Source organism: Gymnoscopelus braueri (assembly GCF_963280865.1).
Source record: "Gymnoscopelus braueri genome assembly, chromosome: 22".
Classification (NCBI taxonomy): Eukaryota; Metazoa; Chordata; class Actinopteri; order Myctophiformes; family Myctophidae; genus Gymnoscopelus; species Gymnoscopelus braueri.
Genome location: NC_137624.1, coordinates 29,843,508 through 29,860,625, shown reverse-complemented (window position 1 = coordinate 29,860,625; position 17,118 = coordinate 29,843,508). Strand labels below are relative to the sequence as shown.

Genomic DNA, 17,118 nt, shown 5'->3' with positions numbered 1-17,118 from the left:
TTTAGTCCTAATTGATGGATACTGTGCCTATAACACCTGTTAATAATTAACAGCAGTGCTTCTCAAATTTTGTCTGTATTAAGATTTGTTAAAATGAATATCCAAAGATTTGCACAAATTTCTCAAGATTCTTCAAAAATGGCAGATCTACAAGCTCATAGCACAGCACAAAGTGACCGCTCTGAGCTTGTATATCTGCTGTTTATGAATAGCCAAAGTAAAGAGGACCATTTTGCTGGGGACCCCACTTTGAGAACCAATGATTTGGAGTATCTGTACTATACATGAGGGCAAAATTCTACTTAAGCTGCAATCCAGAAATTGTAATTTACTAGCACATCTACAATGTTCTAGGTTGTCACTCTAGTGACATGTACTGCCTACATCTTTCCTAGCCACGCAGATTCCCTCTTTACTCAATGGTAGATGTTTTGCGCCATGACTTTTTAATCATAGGAAATCTGGATTTGGCAAAATTATGGATTGAATAAAGTTTATATAAATTACATAGAGGCAAGAATGCAAGTGGGTGCAAGTGGTAACACTTTATTAAATGGAGGCAAGAATAAAATAAGTTTTAACATGAGAAGAAATTGGTTTGCAATGTAAAATTTTACATACAGTGTAAAGCACTAAACTAAATCTGATTTGAAAAAGTATTTAAAACTTATGTAAGGCCCTATTGCAATTTGAATCTTTTAAGTTGGTATCACTTTCACAGCCCTTTGAAACCTAAATAGCTGTGGGATTTAAATGTATAACACCAAAGACATGAATTACAATAATGCAGATCTTAGGGTGGCAGTGGTTTAGGAGGTAGAGTTGGAAGGTTCCTGGTTTGATCGCAGCGACTGGCTGCATGTGTCCTTGAGCAAGCCACCCAACACCGGCTAACTGCTCCCTAATGAGCAGGTTGGTACCTTACATGGTTACCTCCACCATCGGTGTGTGAATGAAATGCATTTTGTAAAGCAATTTGGTGAAAGGCGCTACAGATAAATGCACCATTTACAAAGTCAACTGGAATATACAGTACTGAGTTTGATGCTGAAAATAAATATTAGACCGCTGGACTTCATACAACATTTTTACCTAATGTCTTCTGTAAATACATGTCGGCACAACTCCGTTTTATCCAGACAGCTGTTCAGTTCATATTATCATCTTTTTGATGAACTTTGCATACCACATGTAAGAAGTTGCAGCACACAGACCATACCTGGGGAAAGAGAAGTGATAAGCACATTAACTCATTTCAAAAACATCAAATTGAAATCAACAAGATTTGTGTCATCGGTGGCCGTTCATACTTTCAAGCTGGTGTCCCTATTCTGGGCATATCATAGGCAAGGGGGAAAAACTCAAGTGGTTAAAGCGATTTAATTGTTGTGAAACCTACCACGTCATTACATACTGGATGTGCTCATTCCTCAGGGTGACTCTGGTCTGTCCACCTATTGGTCCGCCAGGAATGGTGCTGCCTGCAAGAGAGCATAATTATGCTGCTTCACTTTTAATGTACACAAATTTGTTCTTCAAACTCAGATTTTGGAGAGTTATTTTATTCAATTATATATAATTACTAAAATATTAAATTGGGAAAAACACTTTCTCTCCACACACACACACACACACACACACACACACACACACACACACACACACACACACACACACACACACACACACACACACACAGTACTATATAGCTTAGCTAAAATCTAAAATGACACAGATGCTTTCCCGGTTTTCATGGGTTAAAGAGGACCTACCAAAGTCTGCATCAATGAAGATGGGCTCAGCTCCGGTGACACTGGACATGGCCTCGAGATCACGGTAGTGCCAGCGGTTTTTCTCCACATCATTGTGTGGCACAAAGGGTTTGCGGATTTCTGTCAGCCTTACTACCCCTACCACGTCTACCTCTCCCTCCACCTGGAATAACAATGAAAAGCATCCACTAAAACCACTTTCAATGACACTGGACTCCTGGGAAACAGATTAAGAAGATTACTACATATCTTACCAACATTTTAAAACCAGTATCATTGTCATGACTAGTGGCGAGCAGAATGAGACCTGTGATCCGTCCACTAAGGCCAAAAGTTTAAGTAGAATCAGAGGAAATATAATAATAATAATACATAATATGTCAGCCATTCATCACTCCGAGCCAAAACTCCTTATGTCTCAAGCTCAAAGTGTCATTAGCAATTAACCCTCTACCATTTGAAGCTTTGCACATACAAGGTACAAAATGTGCATTTCAGTTTTTATTTGCACTTTTAAAGTAAACCGTTTATGCAAATGTCTTCATTTTTTGCATAACAAAATAACTAATTGATGAATCAGGGCCCTGGACATTGCACCCTTGGAATACATATGGAATACATTTTCAGTTATTTACACAAATTAACCATTTACCTGTCCCTTTTCCCTTGTCTCAGGTCTTATCTTCTTCCTGGGGACATATCCTCTGTTCACCAGGATTTTGATGCTGTTTGAGAAGTGAGAATCTATGAGTGGCGGAATTTGAAACTTCTTAAATGTTTCTTACCTTTCTGTATTACAGACTCACATTGATTAGTTGATACTTACCCTAGGTCGGTACAGTAGAATGGAGTAATGACATTTGCTCCAGTCTCTCCACTGGAGGACAGTGTGCCAGCCTCCCTGGCCTCCTTCTCTGGGTCAACAGGTGAGCGGGGCAGTATATACATCTCCTGCGAGTGGTCGTACTGTCCTCGAACCGTCACCCTTCTGTATTCTAGGGTATTCAGCTCAAGAGGACTGGGAACCAAAGACACACTTGATTAGCAGAAATATGCTTGATTTATACTTTCTCATACACCGGTGTTGCATGCCGGAAATATCCGATTTACAAGCTCACTAGGGGGCACATTACGACACATTGTGAGCTTATACTGTAATAATAATAATAATAATAATAAACTTTATAGCACCTTTCATGACATGAAATGCAGCTCAAAGTGCTTTACAGAGCAAGAATACAATTACAGAAAAAATACAACTAATTTAACAATAAAGCAAAAAGAAAAGTAAGTAATCCAGAGTTATTATAGTTTTGAAATAATCATTAGTTTAATTTCTTTGGTTGTTGTTTTGATTTCAGTTTAGCTTTAGTTACCTTTATGCATGCATATGTTGTTTTAGGAAATTGTTAGTTTTAGTTTAGTTTTTTGTCAGTTTTAGTTTTTCAGGTATTATGAGGAAAAACTTGATTTATAGAAGCTGAAAGGGGGAGGATGAAAGACATCACATACGATGGAAAAACTCAAAGATGATTTTACTTGCAATTCTATTTCAGTTAGTTTTAGTGTCTTAGTTTTAGTTCACTGTAATGTGATGATATCTGGTACACTTACTCGATAGGAAGAGGAATAGGCTCTGCAGTAGTAAGACTTCTCAGTTCTGCAATGAGTTGCAATTTCCACTCACGCCGTTTGACCTTGTGAAGAGGAGTATACGATGATAAGATAAGATAGGATCCCTCAGGGATATATATCCCTGAGGGGAGGTGATGAGCGATGACACACTTTCTCCATTCTCTTGGGCTGTCCTTGACTAAATATGTTTGACTAATAGTCATAGGAATTTGTCAAGATTGAATCGATAAAACTGTTAGCAGAATCTGTCTTGAGAGATTAGCATTAGTAAAATAAAGAAAGCACATACCTGCCATGTTCCAAGGCCAAACGTTCCGGCAGGAATTAGAAGCAGTAACCATTTGAGAAAGTCCTCTCCCTTTTCACCACTGGCGGCTGTGGTACTTGACTGACGCCCAAACAAAATAAACTTGCCTAGGAGTAAAAAAAAACACACCCTGTGTGAAGTGGGCGGTGTCTTGCTAGCTAATCACAATACTGAATGGAGTCAACCAATCATGTACAAAAGATAAATACATTTATTGAAACACTCTTTATGATGGACGAAACCATAACTTTAAAAAAACATGTAATGTTTTTTTTTATGGTTTCTTATATAGGGCTATGCACATGTGTCATGTGACACTGGCCAATCACAGTCCTGAATAGATTGTGATTGGCCAATCACAGCGCAGGATAATTGTACACATTTCCAAACCTCACTTATAGGGGCGGTTTCACTGCCCAAGATAATTGTACAAATTTCCAAACCTCACTTATACAAAACAAACAAAAGTCTGTTAAGTACCGTTAAGACAGGAGTAGGTACATGTTAATTTCAGTATGATTTCGATCATTTTCCTATTTACCCTCTGCATTTTTGAAGATGTACTGCCTGGGCAAGAGAAGAGTCCTCTTGATGTAAATGACATTTGTCTGCAAAAAGAACATTTGTAATTACTGATAATTTGGTGTGATCGAATGGCCAATACTGTATATGCATCACTCATTTATAGTAGCCTAGATCACAAGCAAATTGAAATCAAAACCAACTCAATTAAGGGTGACATTGTGACATGCTTTAAGAATAAGTGCTTCAACAGTCTAATAGACACCTTCCATCTGAAAGTGACAACATTCAGCCACTAGATGTCACACTTACATCATCTCTGTAGCATATTATTCGTTTACATAAAATGTTATCAATACGTCCTTTTAAATATCTCCACGCTGTTGACCACTCAAAAGTGTAAAGAGGATACTCGTACATGTTTGTCATCTTTGTCTTAAGAGTATAACTTATCTCCTCGTATGTAGAACATTAGTAGCGTTATCCTCGCTATATTATAAAAGCACCTTGAGCTCTACACATTATGAAAGAGTATCATTAATAAACAACTCACCTTCCTTTTCATTATCTGCAGCGTTCTGATGGAATACGCCAGCATAGACTTCAAAGAAGACATGTTTTATTGCGTTTATTAATAATCAAAACACCCAAAACAGAGCAATAGCTATTAGCAACTAACTACTACATAACTGACATGTTTTTAACAACACACGAATAGGGGGGATGTTTTTTCATGTTACTACTTCCGGTTCAGGCTTTTCTGCCACGATCGACGTACGACAGTGTCGCGCACAGAAAATATCAGACCTGCAAGCCGACAACGCGGTACTAATGCCCGATCCGTGACGCGCTGTGAGCTTGTAGATTTGCTATTTGAGGTTTAAGCCACGCCCATGTGTCCGTACCCTCGTGTGGACTCCTCTTCTGATTTCTACCAGTTCGTCTTCCTGTCTCGTGTGAATCTTTGAGTCTTACTTCATACTTTTGTTTAATTTACAGCTTAAGTTTACAGTAACGTTCATTACTCTAGAGATGGATCTTCTGGCAGCGAAGGACTCGTATATCCAGAAGTTGGCGAGCAGAGTGTGTTCTCAACCTCGTCTGGAGCAAAGGAAGAAGCCATCATATGGTAAATATATACGGATACAAATGACATGTTTTCATTAATACTATTGCTATTTTCGACCGTCCTCGGCTCTACTTGCATCATGATATTATTAAAATCTTAATGCATCTTATTGATTTATAGTATATCGTACGTTTTCAAGTCAAGGACCCCCAAATTGATATATATTTGGCCGCAGACCCCCCATCTGAAAACGTTTTGTGCCAGGAACCACCAGAAGAGAAAAATAGCAGATGTACAAGCTGTGAGCTTGTAGATCTGCTATTGTTGAATAGCCAACATATAAATGGATACATTGGTTGAAATAATTGTGATGCTATGTTAACTACTTTTGCTGGGGACCCCCTGGAACCCTCCCAAGGACCCCTGGGGGTCCCCGGACCCCACTTTGAGAACCACTGAATAGTACTTTCTACTGTGCACTCACTCAGTCATGTCATTGATCAAATTAGAAGTATATTGCCATATTTAACCTTATTGTTGTTAATTGTCGTGCAGATGTTATTGTAATATAATGCATTTCAAATGGGGACCCCCCAAATGAGTAGTTTAATTTCACTATAATTCAATTCCTATGAGATTACAATGTAATAAATGCATGAGTGTCTATTCTAGCGTTAGGTCTCTAATAACACCTCAATTAATCAATTTCTCATTTATAATTATATTTAGAGAAATTAATTGAATTAAAACCAAAACAAAAATATTTTCATGTCAGTGTCCTGTGAACAAAAATACAAAATCATTTGAAATGGCGTAGTAAAGCAATATTATGGAGAATTTGGGACTTGAAAAAGTTAAATTATACCTAGTATCCTAGTTTCTTTGATAGTGTTTCTTTGCATTCCTTCTTATGTGACCATTATCCTGTCGTTTGTTGACCAGGATTCATGCCCTTTACTCCGGTCACACACTTTTAAGTCACGCTGAGTCTGGATAAGAACGTCTTCTGAATGCATAATATGTAAATTGTCCATACTGTCTTCTGCTTCTTTGTACAGTTCCATTTAAGGGTGGAGGTGATCCTGGTCCTGCCAAGAAAAACAAACCTAAACCCAAACCCCTTGTAGAAAAGGGCACCAATGGGACAATAACACCTCCTAAACTCCAACAGAAGCCTCCACCAAGTACAGCAAAACAGAATGACCCCAAAGCTAAGATCACTAATGACGCAACAGCAGATGAAATGCCGGCAGCCAAAGGTACTTTCCATTTACATTATAATACTTAGACATCCCAGGTTTTTTCTTTTTGCTGTATTATATGTAGACCTATAGAGGGTATGCGTGTGACATCATCATCAAACCCGGAAGTTACGCAGGAATGCCTACTGAGTGTCAAAAAAATACTTTCTGGCCTTGACAGCCCATGCATCCAAACAGAAAAGTCATATCTGATTGCATTAAACAATGTTAAACTCACTTTGCATGTTGCTTTGCCACTCGCTTTGCCACTCGATGTGCCATTCACTTTAAGCATGCGCATACCCTCTATATCCAAGTACCATGCTATTGTCTTGACCTTTGTGTTTCTATCTTTTCTTAAGAGGGAGCTACCGTTTCAAACTTCTCCACCGTAGACGTTCTTCGCAAGAGATTACATGAGAAGATCGAAGAGTCCCGAGTGCAGGTATGTTTTGAAAGTGTTTTCAATCTTATAAAATGAAATATTAATGTCGTCTTTGGATACATTCTGTGACTGGTCAATATCTGCATCCTGATGTACTAAACCACAAACATCTAGCACTCTATACAGGTTAAAACCACATAAATTGTTATTTCTTCTTTCTTTAAATGCCTTACTTTACAGGTGGAACTGAACTTGCAATAAATCTTAAAATCAAGTAAATTAGTCACGATTAATTATGCACTTAAATGCAACTAAATGCATTTGATGTCACCATGCCGATACTATGTCGTGCACTGCAATGACCTGATGCATGAGGTTTTGACTCTGAGCTTCACTTCCTTGTTTAATTTTTTTTACCATTTGCTTAATAATCAGTTATTACAATGAATTGCAACTACTACTACACTATTAATTGGCATAAAAGCTGTGATGGCACAAAGGAGAATTTGAATTAACCACTTTAGCCCTTTTTCATACTTAGCCCTATTTCATATTCATACTGTCGTGTGAAAATAGGCGAGCTACAAGCTCACCACCTTGTGCGATGTGTTAGTAGCTTGTAGATCTGCTATTTTAGAATTTTTGGGAAAATGTTTATTATAGCATACTCTTATAATAACTCAAATGGGGACACCAGGGTTTGTGTGGTTAAAGCTGTATTTTGACTAACATTCCATGCTTCTCTCAGGGACCCACAAAGAACCCAGAAGAAGTTCTGGCAAAGCGAGCAAGGAGAAAGATGGAAAGGGAACGCAAGAAAAGGAAAGGAAAAGAATTCCAGAGGAAAAGGCTGGCAGAAGAAGCTGGAAAACTACTAGAGGAGGAAATTAAGAAGGAAGAACTGCCTGCTCCCGCTGCAGCTACAAAGAAGAGGGATGACACTGCGATTCTCTTCAACACGGTGGAAATGGTGGAGGAGGAGTATGTAGACAAAGCTCAGAAGAAGAAGGATAAGAAGAAGAGCGTGAAGGGCAATCTAACACCACTGACGGGGAAGAACTACAAGCAGCTGCTAAGTCGTGTGGAGGCACGCAAAGCTAAGTTGGAAGAGCTGAGGGAAAAGGATGAGGACAAGGCTCGTGACATGGAGCAGAAGATGAAGTGGACCAATGTTCTATACAAGGCTGAGGGCCTTAAGATCAAAGACAATGAGGACATGTTGCGAGCCTCGCTAAAGAGGAAGGAGAAGCTGCGTTCACAGAAGAAAAAGCAATGGGAGGAGCGAAGTGAGTATGTTGTAGGAAAGATGCAGCAGCGACAGGACAAGCGACGCAAGAACATCCAGAGACGCAAGAAGCAGAAAATCGATACGAAGAAGGACAAAGCACGCAAAAAGGGCAGAGTGTTGCCCGAGGATTTGAGGAAGGCTAAATTATAGTCTAGGAAGTAAAGTATGAGAGATTCTGTTGTTTTTCTTGCTGGCTCATAAAAGTATATCCCATTTTAGAAATACCTGACTAAAATCTCAATCTACAGTCAAACATGTATTCTGATGTTGTTTCTTCATCCACCAGAAGGAAGGAAACAATTGTTACCTGGTCTGTAGACTAAAATAAAGGATTGCTAAATTTGATCTTTGTCGTTACCGTTCGAACATAATAATAATGATAATAATTTGAAAATGCTTACATATTTTTTCTCTGATATTTTTATGAAAGATGTGATCTGGTTAACCCTGACAGGACAGGTACATCCCAATTTTCATTATAATACAAAGTTTAATTATTATGAGGGTTGTTTTGCTTTGTTTTTTACTGAAAGGTTTGAAATTTATTTTGTTAAACTTGTTTCTCCAAGTTATTCAATTGCCTGCATCCAATGCAATTGGCAATCACTGACTACCAGCCAGCCACACCCTAGTACAAAACGGTGTCAGTCTGCAGTAGTGAGTGAGGTGCACATCACTCTGGAGCTGTTGCAGGTCTGTACCATATTCTAAAATCCCAGCAACATTTATCATTGACCAAATGACTAAACCCAATTATAATATGGCTTTTAGATTTCTACTACCCACACCTGATTGAACTGGCTGGCTGTGTGAAACTGACTGAGATTGAATTGTTGAGTGACAGTGTTCCAAATGTTTGTTGTTTGAAATGTTTGTTCCGATTTGATTGTTGTTTTGGTTTCTCATGTGATAAGAGAAGATTTTTTTATGGTTATAGCAGTGAATCTCAACCATTTTAATTTCAAGGACCCCAGTTTGATATGATATGCATCAGGCTATGGACCCCATTTGATACCATTTTGTTCTCTGGAACCCCCAATCTACACTGTAGTATCAATAGTGTTAATATAACTCTGAGAGTGTCGGTCCATTTGGTTCCATCTGTACACTCTCAGAGTTACAGACCCATAAATGGTCCAATTGGTTCCTACTTCTAAACTATCGACCTTTTGGCTGGGGACCCCCTGGAAGCCCCTCAAGGACCCCTGACAGTGATATTATGTGTGTATAAACAGTGATATTATGTCAAGAGAGACTATTTTGGTGGCAGCTTGGTTTCTATTTACTGCTCAGTGCTCAGATCCGGTTTCAAGCCCAGAGCCCGCCTACTACAGCCGGTCATCTCAGCCTATGACATACATGTAGATTTCGTATCCGCTCTAGACCGGATCTGCACCTTACAACGCACATTGATCCCTCTTTAAGCCCTTAATTTAGTCCACCCTGCCCACACAGGAAGTTAAACGTGAAACGAAAACCTCAAGGAGATCCAAAGTTCGGGGTTTGTCTTCAGTATTGTGTCAAGTTATGGGGACAAAGAGTGTACTTATGTTTGGTTAAATCGGGCCATTGTTATCTTCTTCACTGTTATGATAAAAGCGTCGGCAAATGTGGCTGTAATTTGTCAGAGAATTAATAAAAACGTTCATCCTAAGGTGAGTAGAGCGCTCCTGTTGTTTACTTGCTCCAGTTGGAAATAAAACACGGCCATGGTGAAGTGAAATATGACATTTCATATTTGTTGACATGTTTTCAGATAATTATGGCACGCCGATTGCATGCGCGCAGATTAGATGGTGTCGACAAAAACATATGGTAAGTGTTCAATATTGACAACGCAATGCACTGTGCGTGTATACGTGAGTTTGTAGATTAGCAATAGTCGTTGAGCGACAGTTGTACTACGAACTAAGTATCAGTCAAATACATTTACTAGGATTAGTGTTTGTCTGGAACTAGACGGAAACGTTTCATCTGGCCATTATCATGTCACCAACGTATTTGGGCCACCAAGGGTTTATAAATGTCTCTTGGACTAAAATACAGACACACACTGCTCTGAGAATTAAGATTTTTTTTTTCAAGTGACAACCTTTTATGCAATTTATCACTTTTTATTCATATGAGATTAGTATCTTTTACGTCGTATCTTTTGTTTTAAGGGTGTTTTGTGCTTTTAACCTCAGGCAGTCTGTCATGTGAAGTGTCACATGAGCCAGTGAAGTAAAGTGCTGTAATAAACCGTAGCTTCAATTGTCACATTAATGGGAAGGGAAGAGTCGAATTAAAATACAGTATTGCATTCAGTTTTTTTTATGACAAATTCAGTAATGGTGTGATTAATCCATATTTACACATTCAAATAAGGTGGTGGTTCTCAACCTGTGGGTCGGGACCCCCAGGACGGTCCCCACATGATTATGTGGGGGTCCCCAGATGACAACGTGACATTTGAGGACCGTTTTTAATTCCTAAAATAAATTAAATTAAAAAAGACCATTACTGCATCAAAAGTCATCAACAAACTACACAATACAAACTGGTCAAACATTGGCCAAATTGTCAAATAATATAAGAAAGAGGCAAAAGTTGTGAAAATAGCTGATCTACAAGCTCTCAACGCCTTGCGTTGGGAGCTTGTAGATAGGCTATTTTCACATCTGTGGGACTGAGTCAAACTAAATGTAATGCCATAACTTCTACAATTCCAAGTGCTTGTCAGGGTGGGGATTTGGGTCCCCAGTTCAAATATGATTATTTTGGAGGGTCCCCAGTTCAAATAGGATTATTTTGGAGGGTCCCCAGTTCAAATATGATTATTTTGGAGGGTCCCCAGTTCAAATATGATTATTTTGGAGGGTCCCCAGTTCAAATAGGATTATTTTGGGGGGTCACGGCCTGAAAAGGTTGAGAACCACTGAATTAAGGGACATAGGAAACCCCACACAGAACAATGCAGAACACTGGTACAATCTCAGTAACAGCCAGGTGATCCATCTGTGTAACACCTCATGAGGTAACTGACGTTGCCTGATCAAGGATGTCCCATTTGACAAATTGATTCCTCTGTCCTCGCATCTCAATTGTTTTATATTGACAGGGTTGAGTTCTCACAATTGGCCGCTGACTACAAAGCTGTGAATCTAGGCCAGGGCTTTCCTGATTTCTCCCCTCCTGGTTACATCCAGGAGGCTTTCTGTAAAGCTGTGAGCGGAGGATCCTCAATGCACCAATATACCCGTGCTTTTGTACGTGAGAATATAATATACATCCATCACAAATAACTGAGAATCGTATTGCTTTATTTATCATACCCTTTGCCTTTGTGTGTGTGAAAGTTGATAGAACATTTCCATATTTCCACAGGGCCATCCCGCTCTAGTAAAGATACTAGCTAAATTCTTTGGCAGGATTGTAGGTTGTGAGATTGATCCTCTTGAAGACGTCCTTATCACAGTCGGAGCCTACCAGGCGCTCTTCTGTACGTTTCAAGCACTGATCGATGAAGGGGATGAGGTAAGAAACTGAATTCAAGGCCGTTTTGTTCATTAATATGTATTGTAACAAAAGTGATTTGTTACAGAACTACAAAGTAGATAATAAAAGTAGATCGAAACAAAAGTGATCCCCCCCAAAAAGAAAAACAAATATTACTGATCAGTACCCTTTTATTATAACCTTATTGCCTACTTGTATTACACTTTGTTTTTATTATTCTTTATTGTTTTTATCACATGTGATAGATATTGTAAGCATATTCTAGTGATATGCCACACTAACATGTCACTGCACATGTATGAGCATGTGACAAATACTATAGATAGCGAGGTGAAAGGGCAGACAGTAAATGAGTAATCTAATCTGTAGAAATGGAACCAAATCGACTCTTACGGGTCCATTTGGTTCCATTTGTACACTCTCAGAGTTATGGGGAACTTTGAAATTAAAAAGTCTGAGACCCACTGATCTAATCGAATTGGAGAATAAGTGGTTTGTAGAGTTAGAGGTGTCACAGTAAGACATATGGAGACACACAGGAGGTTCACAAGTTACTGAAGTTAGCAAGTTGACCATTTTCTGTGCAAGTATTTTTATTTTTTTGTTATGCATTGGAGATAATAGCAGGGACCTGGATATGGAGTCAATCTGAATTTAATATTTATTTATTTTTAAGAGAATCAGTATAAAAGGCAGCTACAGAAATGTATTTAGTTTTAAGAGTTTATTTTCTATACTGGGAGAAATATGCAACATTTGTTGAAGCAAGGGTTTCATTAAGTGATCGATTGCAGGTTGCTTGACTGTAAATTAAAAAAAATATTTCAATTTTTTCACTGAGTAACGCCTAATGAATCATCTGATTCATCAGCTGAGTGATGAGGGAAGTGATACTGACTGTCAACAATATTTGTTCACTGTAGAATGTAGATACATTGTGTTAGCAGTAGCATGTCACTTGCTTTGCAGTTTTTGATTGGCTAATTTAAGTGCATGAATGTAAAAATGTTACTGGTGCTGATCCAACCCTATTGGATTCAGTTGCAGGATAAAAATGTAACTGGAAAAAGGAGGAATATCCACACAGTGTATTTAATTAAATATTAAATTAACTTTATTCTGAATCTGAGCAGTAAGATAAACAAGGAAACAAGTAGACATCCAAAATAATGTCAGGTGCAGAAGCAAAGAAAAATAGAATCCGCACACTGGGTCATTCTCCAAAATACTTTATATTTATTACCACCTCGTAGGGTGACGTTTTGAGCCTAGTGGCTCTTCCTCGTCTGAGGAATCTTATATGCTTAATTTATACACGTCGTACGCCGGTGTTGTGCAGTGAAAATAGCCGATCTACAAGTTTACAACGCATCGCATTACAATGCGTTGTGAGCGAGTGGATCTGCTATTTTCATCCATTGTGTCAGGCTTATGTAGTTAAGAATATGAAATATACTAAACCTTTTTGTCCTCGCATAAAACAAATCTGTGTTTTAGGTCATAATCATAGAACCGTTCTTTGACTGCTACCAGCCTATGGTGAAGATGGCTGGAGGAAAGGCTGTCTTCGTACCTCTGAGGCCAGTGAGTGATCAGAAAACTTTCCCGTTTAAATATAGTAGTATATATTTAGTGATAGCTAGTTTCAAGTGTCTGCTAGCATCTCTGTTTGTTTCATGGATTTACAAACTGATTAATTTAGATTTTTTTTCCCCCAGAGGGCGGGGTGCAGCGAGGTCCTTTCAAGTGGAGACTGGGTGCTTTCTGCTGAGGAGCTGGCCAGTAAATTCTCTTCACGCACAAAAGCCATCGTTATGAACACTCCAAACAACCCATTAGGCAAGGTGAGTTTCTGTTAGAAGTAGCATGTCACTTGCATTTCACTTTTTGAGTATTGTGTGTGTGCAAGTGCTCCTGGGTGGCAGCTGTCACCTCTCAGGATCTAGCATGGACAACACTAAATAGTATCACAGCCAAATCAACCCGGTGCATATAGTGTGTGTTTGTGTGAGTGAGTGTCCGGCGCTACTCTCGCAAACTGCTGGATTGATCGCCACCAAATTCCTAGTGCACACTTTCAGTAGGCCATAGAAGGACCTCCACTAATGTTTTCTCTTATAACTACTTCATATGTAGGTGTACAAAACAGAAGAGCTCCAGGTGATTGCTGACCTCTGTATCAAGCACGACGTGGTGTGCATTAGTGATGAGGTTTATGAATGGCTGACCTATGATGGAGCCAAGCATGTCAAGATAGGTGAGATACATCTGCCATTCAATAGATAAATGCAAACAAATATAACTGTAAAATTATTAAATTTGATTTAAACTAGATTTGGCATCGGTTTCATGTCATGTTGCAGTTATTCTAGGTGTATAAGGTTGAACTGTCAGATCATAATAATCTTTAAAGAACAACATTTTAGTGCAAAAACCTCTGCCGCGGAGGTGTGAAAGCTAAATAATATTTAGACGCAACTGGCAAAGAAGGTTCTAAAATGTGCTTTTTAAATTGTATTTGTTGTTTTATTTGTTGTTGTTTAACTGAGTTTGCACTACAGTTCTACATCATTATTCCTAACTTCCTATTACCGTTTACCATAATTTGGTGTGATTGTGTCTGTGAAGCCAGCCTTCCTGGTATGTGGGAACGGACAGTCACTATTGGTAGTGCTGGAAAGACCTTCAGCGCTACAGGGTGGAAGGTAATATCTGGATATTTTTCAGAAATCCTTTTAGGCCATCTGATTTACCATACATTACTGCCTCATGTTTCTTATAACTTGTCTTATTTCCTTCTTCTTTGTTTTAAGGTTGGTTGGGCTATGGGTTCTGGGCATATCTTAAAACACCTGAAAACCATCCATCAAAACTCGGTTTACCACTGTGCAACAGCTGCTCAGGTTAAGAAATATTTTACATTTATTAGTACTGTATTGTGGCCAGAAACACCTATACGTTTATGGCTTACAGTGTGGCTTACAGTAAATTACAAGTACAACATATTGGTTCATTTATTGAAAGTCTGTCCGTTGAGCTCATCTCTTTTGTTCCCTTCCTTCATTCCTCCATCCAACAGGAAGCAGTCGCCGTTGGTTTCCAAAGAGAATATGAGACCTTTGGGACTCCAGAGAGCTACTTCCTGCAGTTACCTGAGCAACTGCATCACAAGAGGAAGAAACTTGCCAAATGTCTGGAGAGTGTTGGCTTGCAGCCCATAATGCCAGAGGGAGGCTATTTCATGATAGCAGACATATCCTCTGTCAGTGAGTATTGACTGTTGCAAGGAAGTATATCAATTGTTACCATGTTTAATTTGGTGTTAGCATATAATCTGATTATTTGTGCAGTGTTTCATTTTTATTTAAAAAATGGTTAAATCTCTTGAAAAGGTCAACCTATTTCAATGTGTTCTATCTATAAAGTATAGTTTTCTGTTCTTTTGTTTTATTTTATTTTCAACAGAATATGACATGGATGACTCAGTCAGTCTGGATGAACCTTGTGACTACAGATTTGTTAAGTGGCTAATTAAAAACAAGGTAAGAAAAGATACAATTATTACTATACTGACATTTCAAAGATGTTATTATTTTTCATTTGAACAGTATAATTGAACAAAAGGGTTGGTATAGTGCTATCTTATTCAGGATTTCTAATGCGTGGATCAACAGTAGTATTGCGGCTGTACCTAGGCTGTTCAAAAAAGCAGTGAGGAGCTAAACATGAGAGTAAGAGACACTGTATGACGTGCATGCACAAAGAATTCAGGTCCACTCCAATCCATGTGTTTGACCATTTATTCTCCACAACACGTTAAGGTTACCACAGTTCCCAGCAAACTATTAACTAAACGTCGATCATGCCCACCACCTACTACCAGTGCAGTGCCCAATCTGTCAATGTAATACCTTACGTCAATAATAATAAAAACGCAAGACTTGGCATAACTCACATATGGCTCCTACAAGTAGTGTGTAGAACATCTACAGTAGGCTAATGCACATAGAAGATCTACAGTAATGCATATAGAACAGGCTTCGGTTTTCCAAACTGGAAGTTTATTCCTTGTTTAATTCTGACTTTTTATTGTGTTGTTTTGTCAGGGTTTGGCGACAATCCCTGTATCAGCATTCTACAGCTCTGAGCACCGTAAAGACTTTGAGAACTATATACGATTCTGCTTCGTCAAGGTAACATACTTATATGCGAGAATAGGGTCAGGTGATTCTAATGGTATTTTCTGATTATTTGACATTTATTCTTCTTTCGTGTATCGTAGTCATATGTCCAGCTCAGTGTCACAAAGCCACGCTCTCCTGACATTTCTTGATCTTTATAGATCTGCTATTTTTGGTGCGGGACTCCCAAGCGCAACCAATTATAACTCAGCCTTTGCTCTCTCTTACTTAAAGGAGGACTCAACACTGAATGCGGCAGAAGACATCTTGAGAAAGTGGAGTGAAGGAAAGTGAAAGAACCGTCTGTGACAGCCATCCGTCCAACTATGTCTACTCAGTCTGTCCCAGATACTGTACTTGAAGTATCTATGATGCAATTTCTCCATGTTGAACAATTAAGCCATATAGTATGTTATCTTGTGTTATCCTATTTTGTGATATTACAGTAACATACTTAACACACCCTTGTCAAGCACCTTGTCGTTTGTTTTATTTTTGTGACATCGTCTCTCTGCAACTCCTAATGGAAATGTTTCTGTGATCGCTCCTGTACAAATCAGTACAAATAGATGCAAGTATTTTTGGCAGTAAGTTTTCACTGGAATATTGTTCTCTAACTGTGACTAATTTGTACTGAAATTCAGTTTTTCATATAAAAAAAGATTGTCTAAAATATGCTAATTTATTGGTTTTGCGTCTTGATTATGAAGTAAGTTGGAGCTATGTTTGATTTAAATCACCTGCACTGATATTGATTTAAAATGTGGGGCAAGTTATATTGCACCAATGGCACATATATTAAAGTCAGAATTTTGGAGCTCTGGTGTTGTTTTTTTAATGGAAAGTATAATGTTAATGAACTTACATCTAAAGACAGTTTTACTGTCTTTAGATTGGAATGGGATTGTTTATTAACTTGTTTTGCCTATTTGTGCTGGTACTGCTAGTCACTATACCATCGTTAAATATCCATATAATGCCAGTCATGATATTATTTATATTGCATTTTTAATCTACCCTAGTACCACCATATGGCACTGTGTTTTCATACACATCAAACACACCAGAACATTGTGGGTTTGCCTGTCAGTTTATGCGCCTTTTTCCCAATGGAGAGAAATGTAATGCAAGATTCCACCCATCTGCTGTTGCATTTTCCCTTCTGTACTAGGTCTGCTCCACCTTATAAGGTGCAAGGATGGAGGTATGAAGGAAAGTGT

At 38.6% G+C, this 17,118-nt stretch overlaps 3 protein-coding genes across 3 annotated transcripts; 2 read left to right on the top strand and 1 right to left on the bottom strand.

Moving 5' to 3' along the window:
• Positions 1-553: 553 nt before the first annotated feature.
• Positions 554-4,941, bottom strand: surf1 (SURF1 cytochrome c oxidase assembly factor). The gene is made up of 9 exons (XM_080419094.1): positions 4,790-4,941; positions 4,256-4,322; positions 3,697-3,821; positions 3,387-3,469; positions 2,599-2,790; positions 2,425-2,497; positions 1,773-1,935; positions 1,400-1,481; positions 554-1,219 (listed from the first exon to the last, which is right to left on the bottom strand). Exons 1-9 carry the CDS (start codon positions 4,850-4,852, stop codon positions 1,153-1,155), a joined length of 915 nt encoding a protein of 304 aa, XP_080275220.1. The 5' UTR covers positions 4,853-4,941; the 3' UTR covers positions 554-1,152.
• Positions 4,942-5,139: 198 nt separating this feature from the next.
• surf6 (surfeit 6) lies at positions 5,140-8,564 on the top strand. The gene is made up of 4 exons (XM_080419735.1): positions 5,140-5,365; positions 6,364-6,564; positions 6,909-6,991; positions 7,680-8,564. The coding sequence occupies exons 1-4, from the start codon at positions 5,269-5,271 to the stop codon at positions 8,367-8,369; spliced, it is 1,071 nt and encodes a 356-aa protein (XP_080275861.1). The 5' UTR covers positions 5,140-5,268; the 3' UTR covers positions 8,370-8,564.
• Positions 8,565-8,717: 153 nt separating this feature from the next.
• On the top strand, positions 8,718-16,579 carry kyat1 (kynurenine aminotransferase 1). The gene is made up of 13 exons (XM_080419733.1): positions 8,718-9,874; positions 9,976-10,034; positions 11,320-11,467; positions 11,586-11,735; positions 13,215-13,301; positions 13,436-13,561; positions 13,854-13,974; positions 14,346-14,422; positions 14,531-14,620; positions 14,797-14,983; positions 15,183-15,259; positions 15,824-15,910; positions 16,133-16,579. Exons 1-13 carry the CDS (start codon positions 9,809-9,811, stop codon positions 16,190-16,192), a joined length of 1,335 nt encoding a protein of 444 aa, XP_080275859.1. The 5' UTR covers positions 8,718-9,808; the 3' UTR covers positions 16,193-16,579.
• The last annotated feature ends 539 nt before the right edge of the window (positions 16,580-17,118 follow it).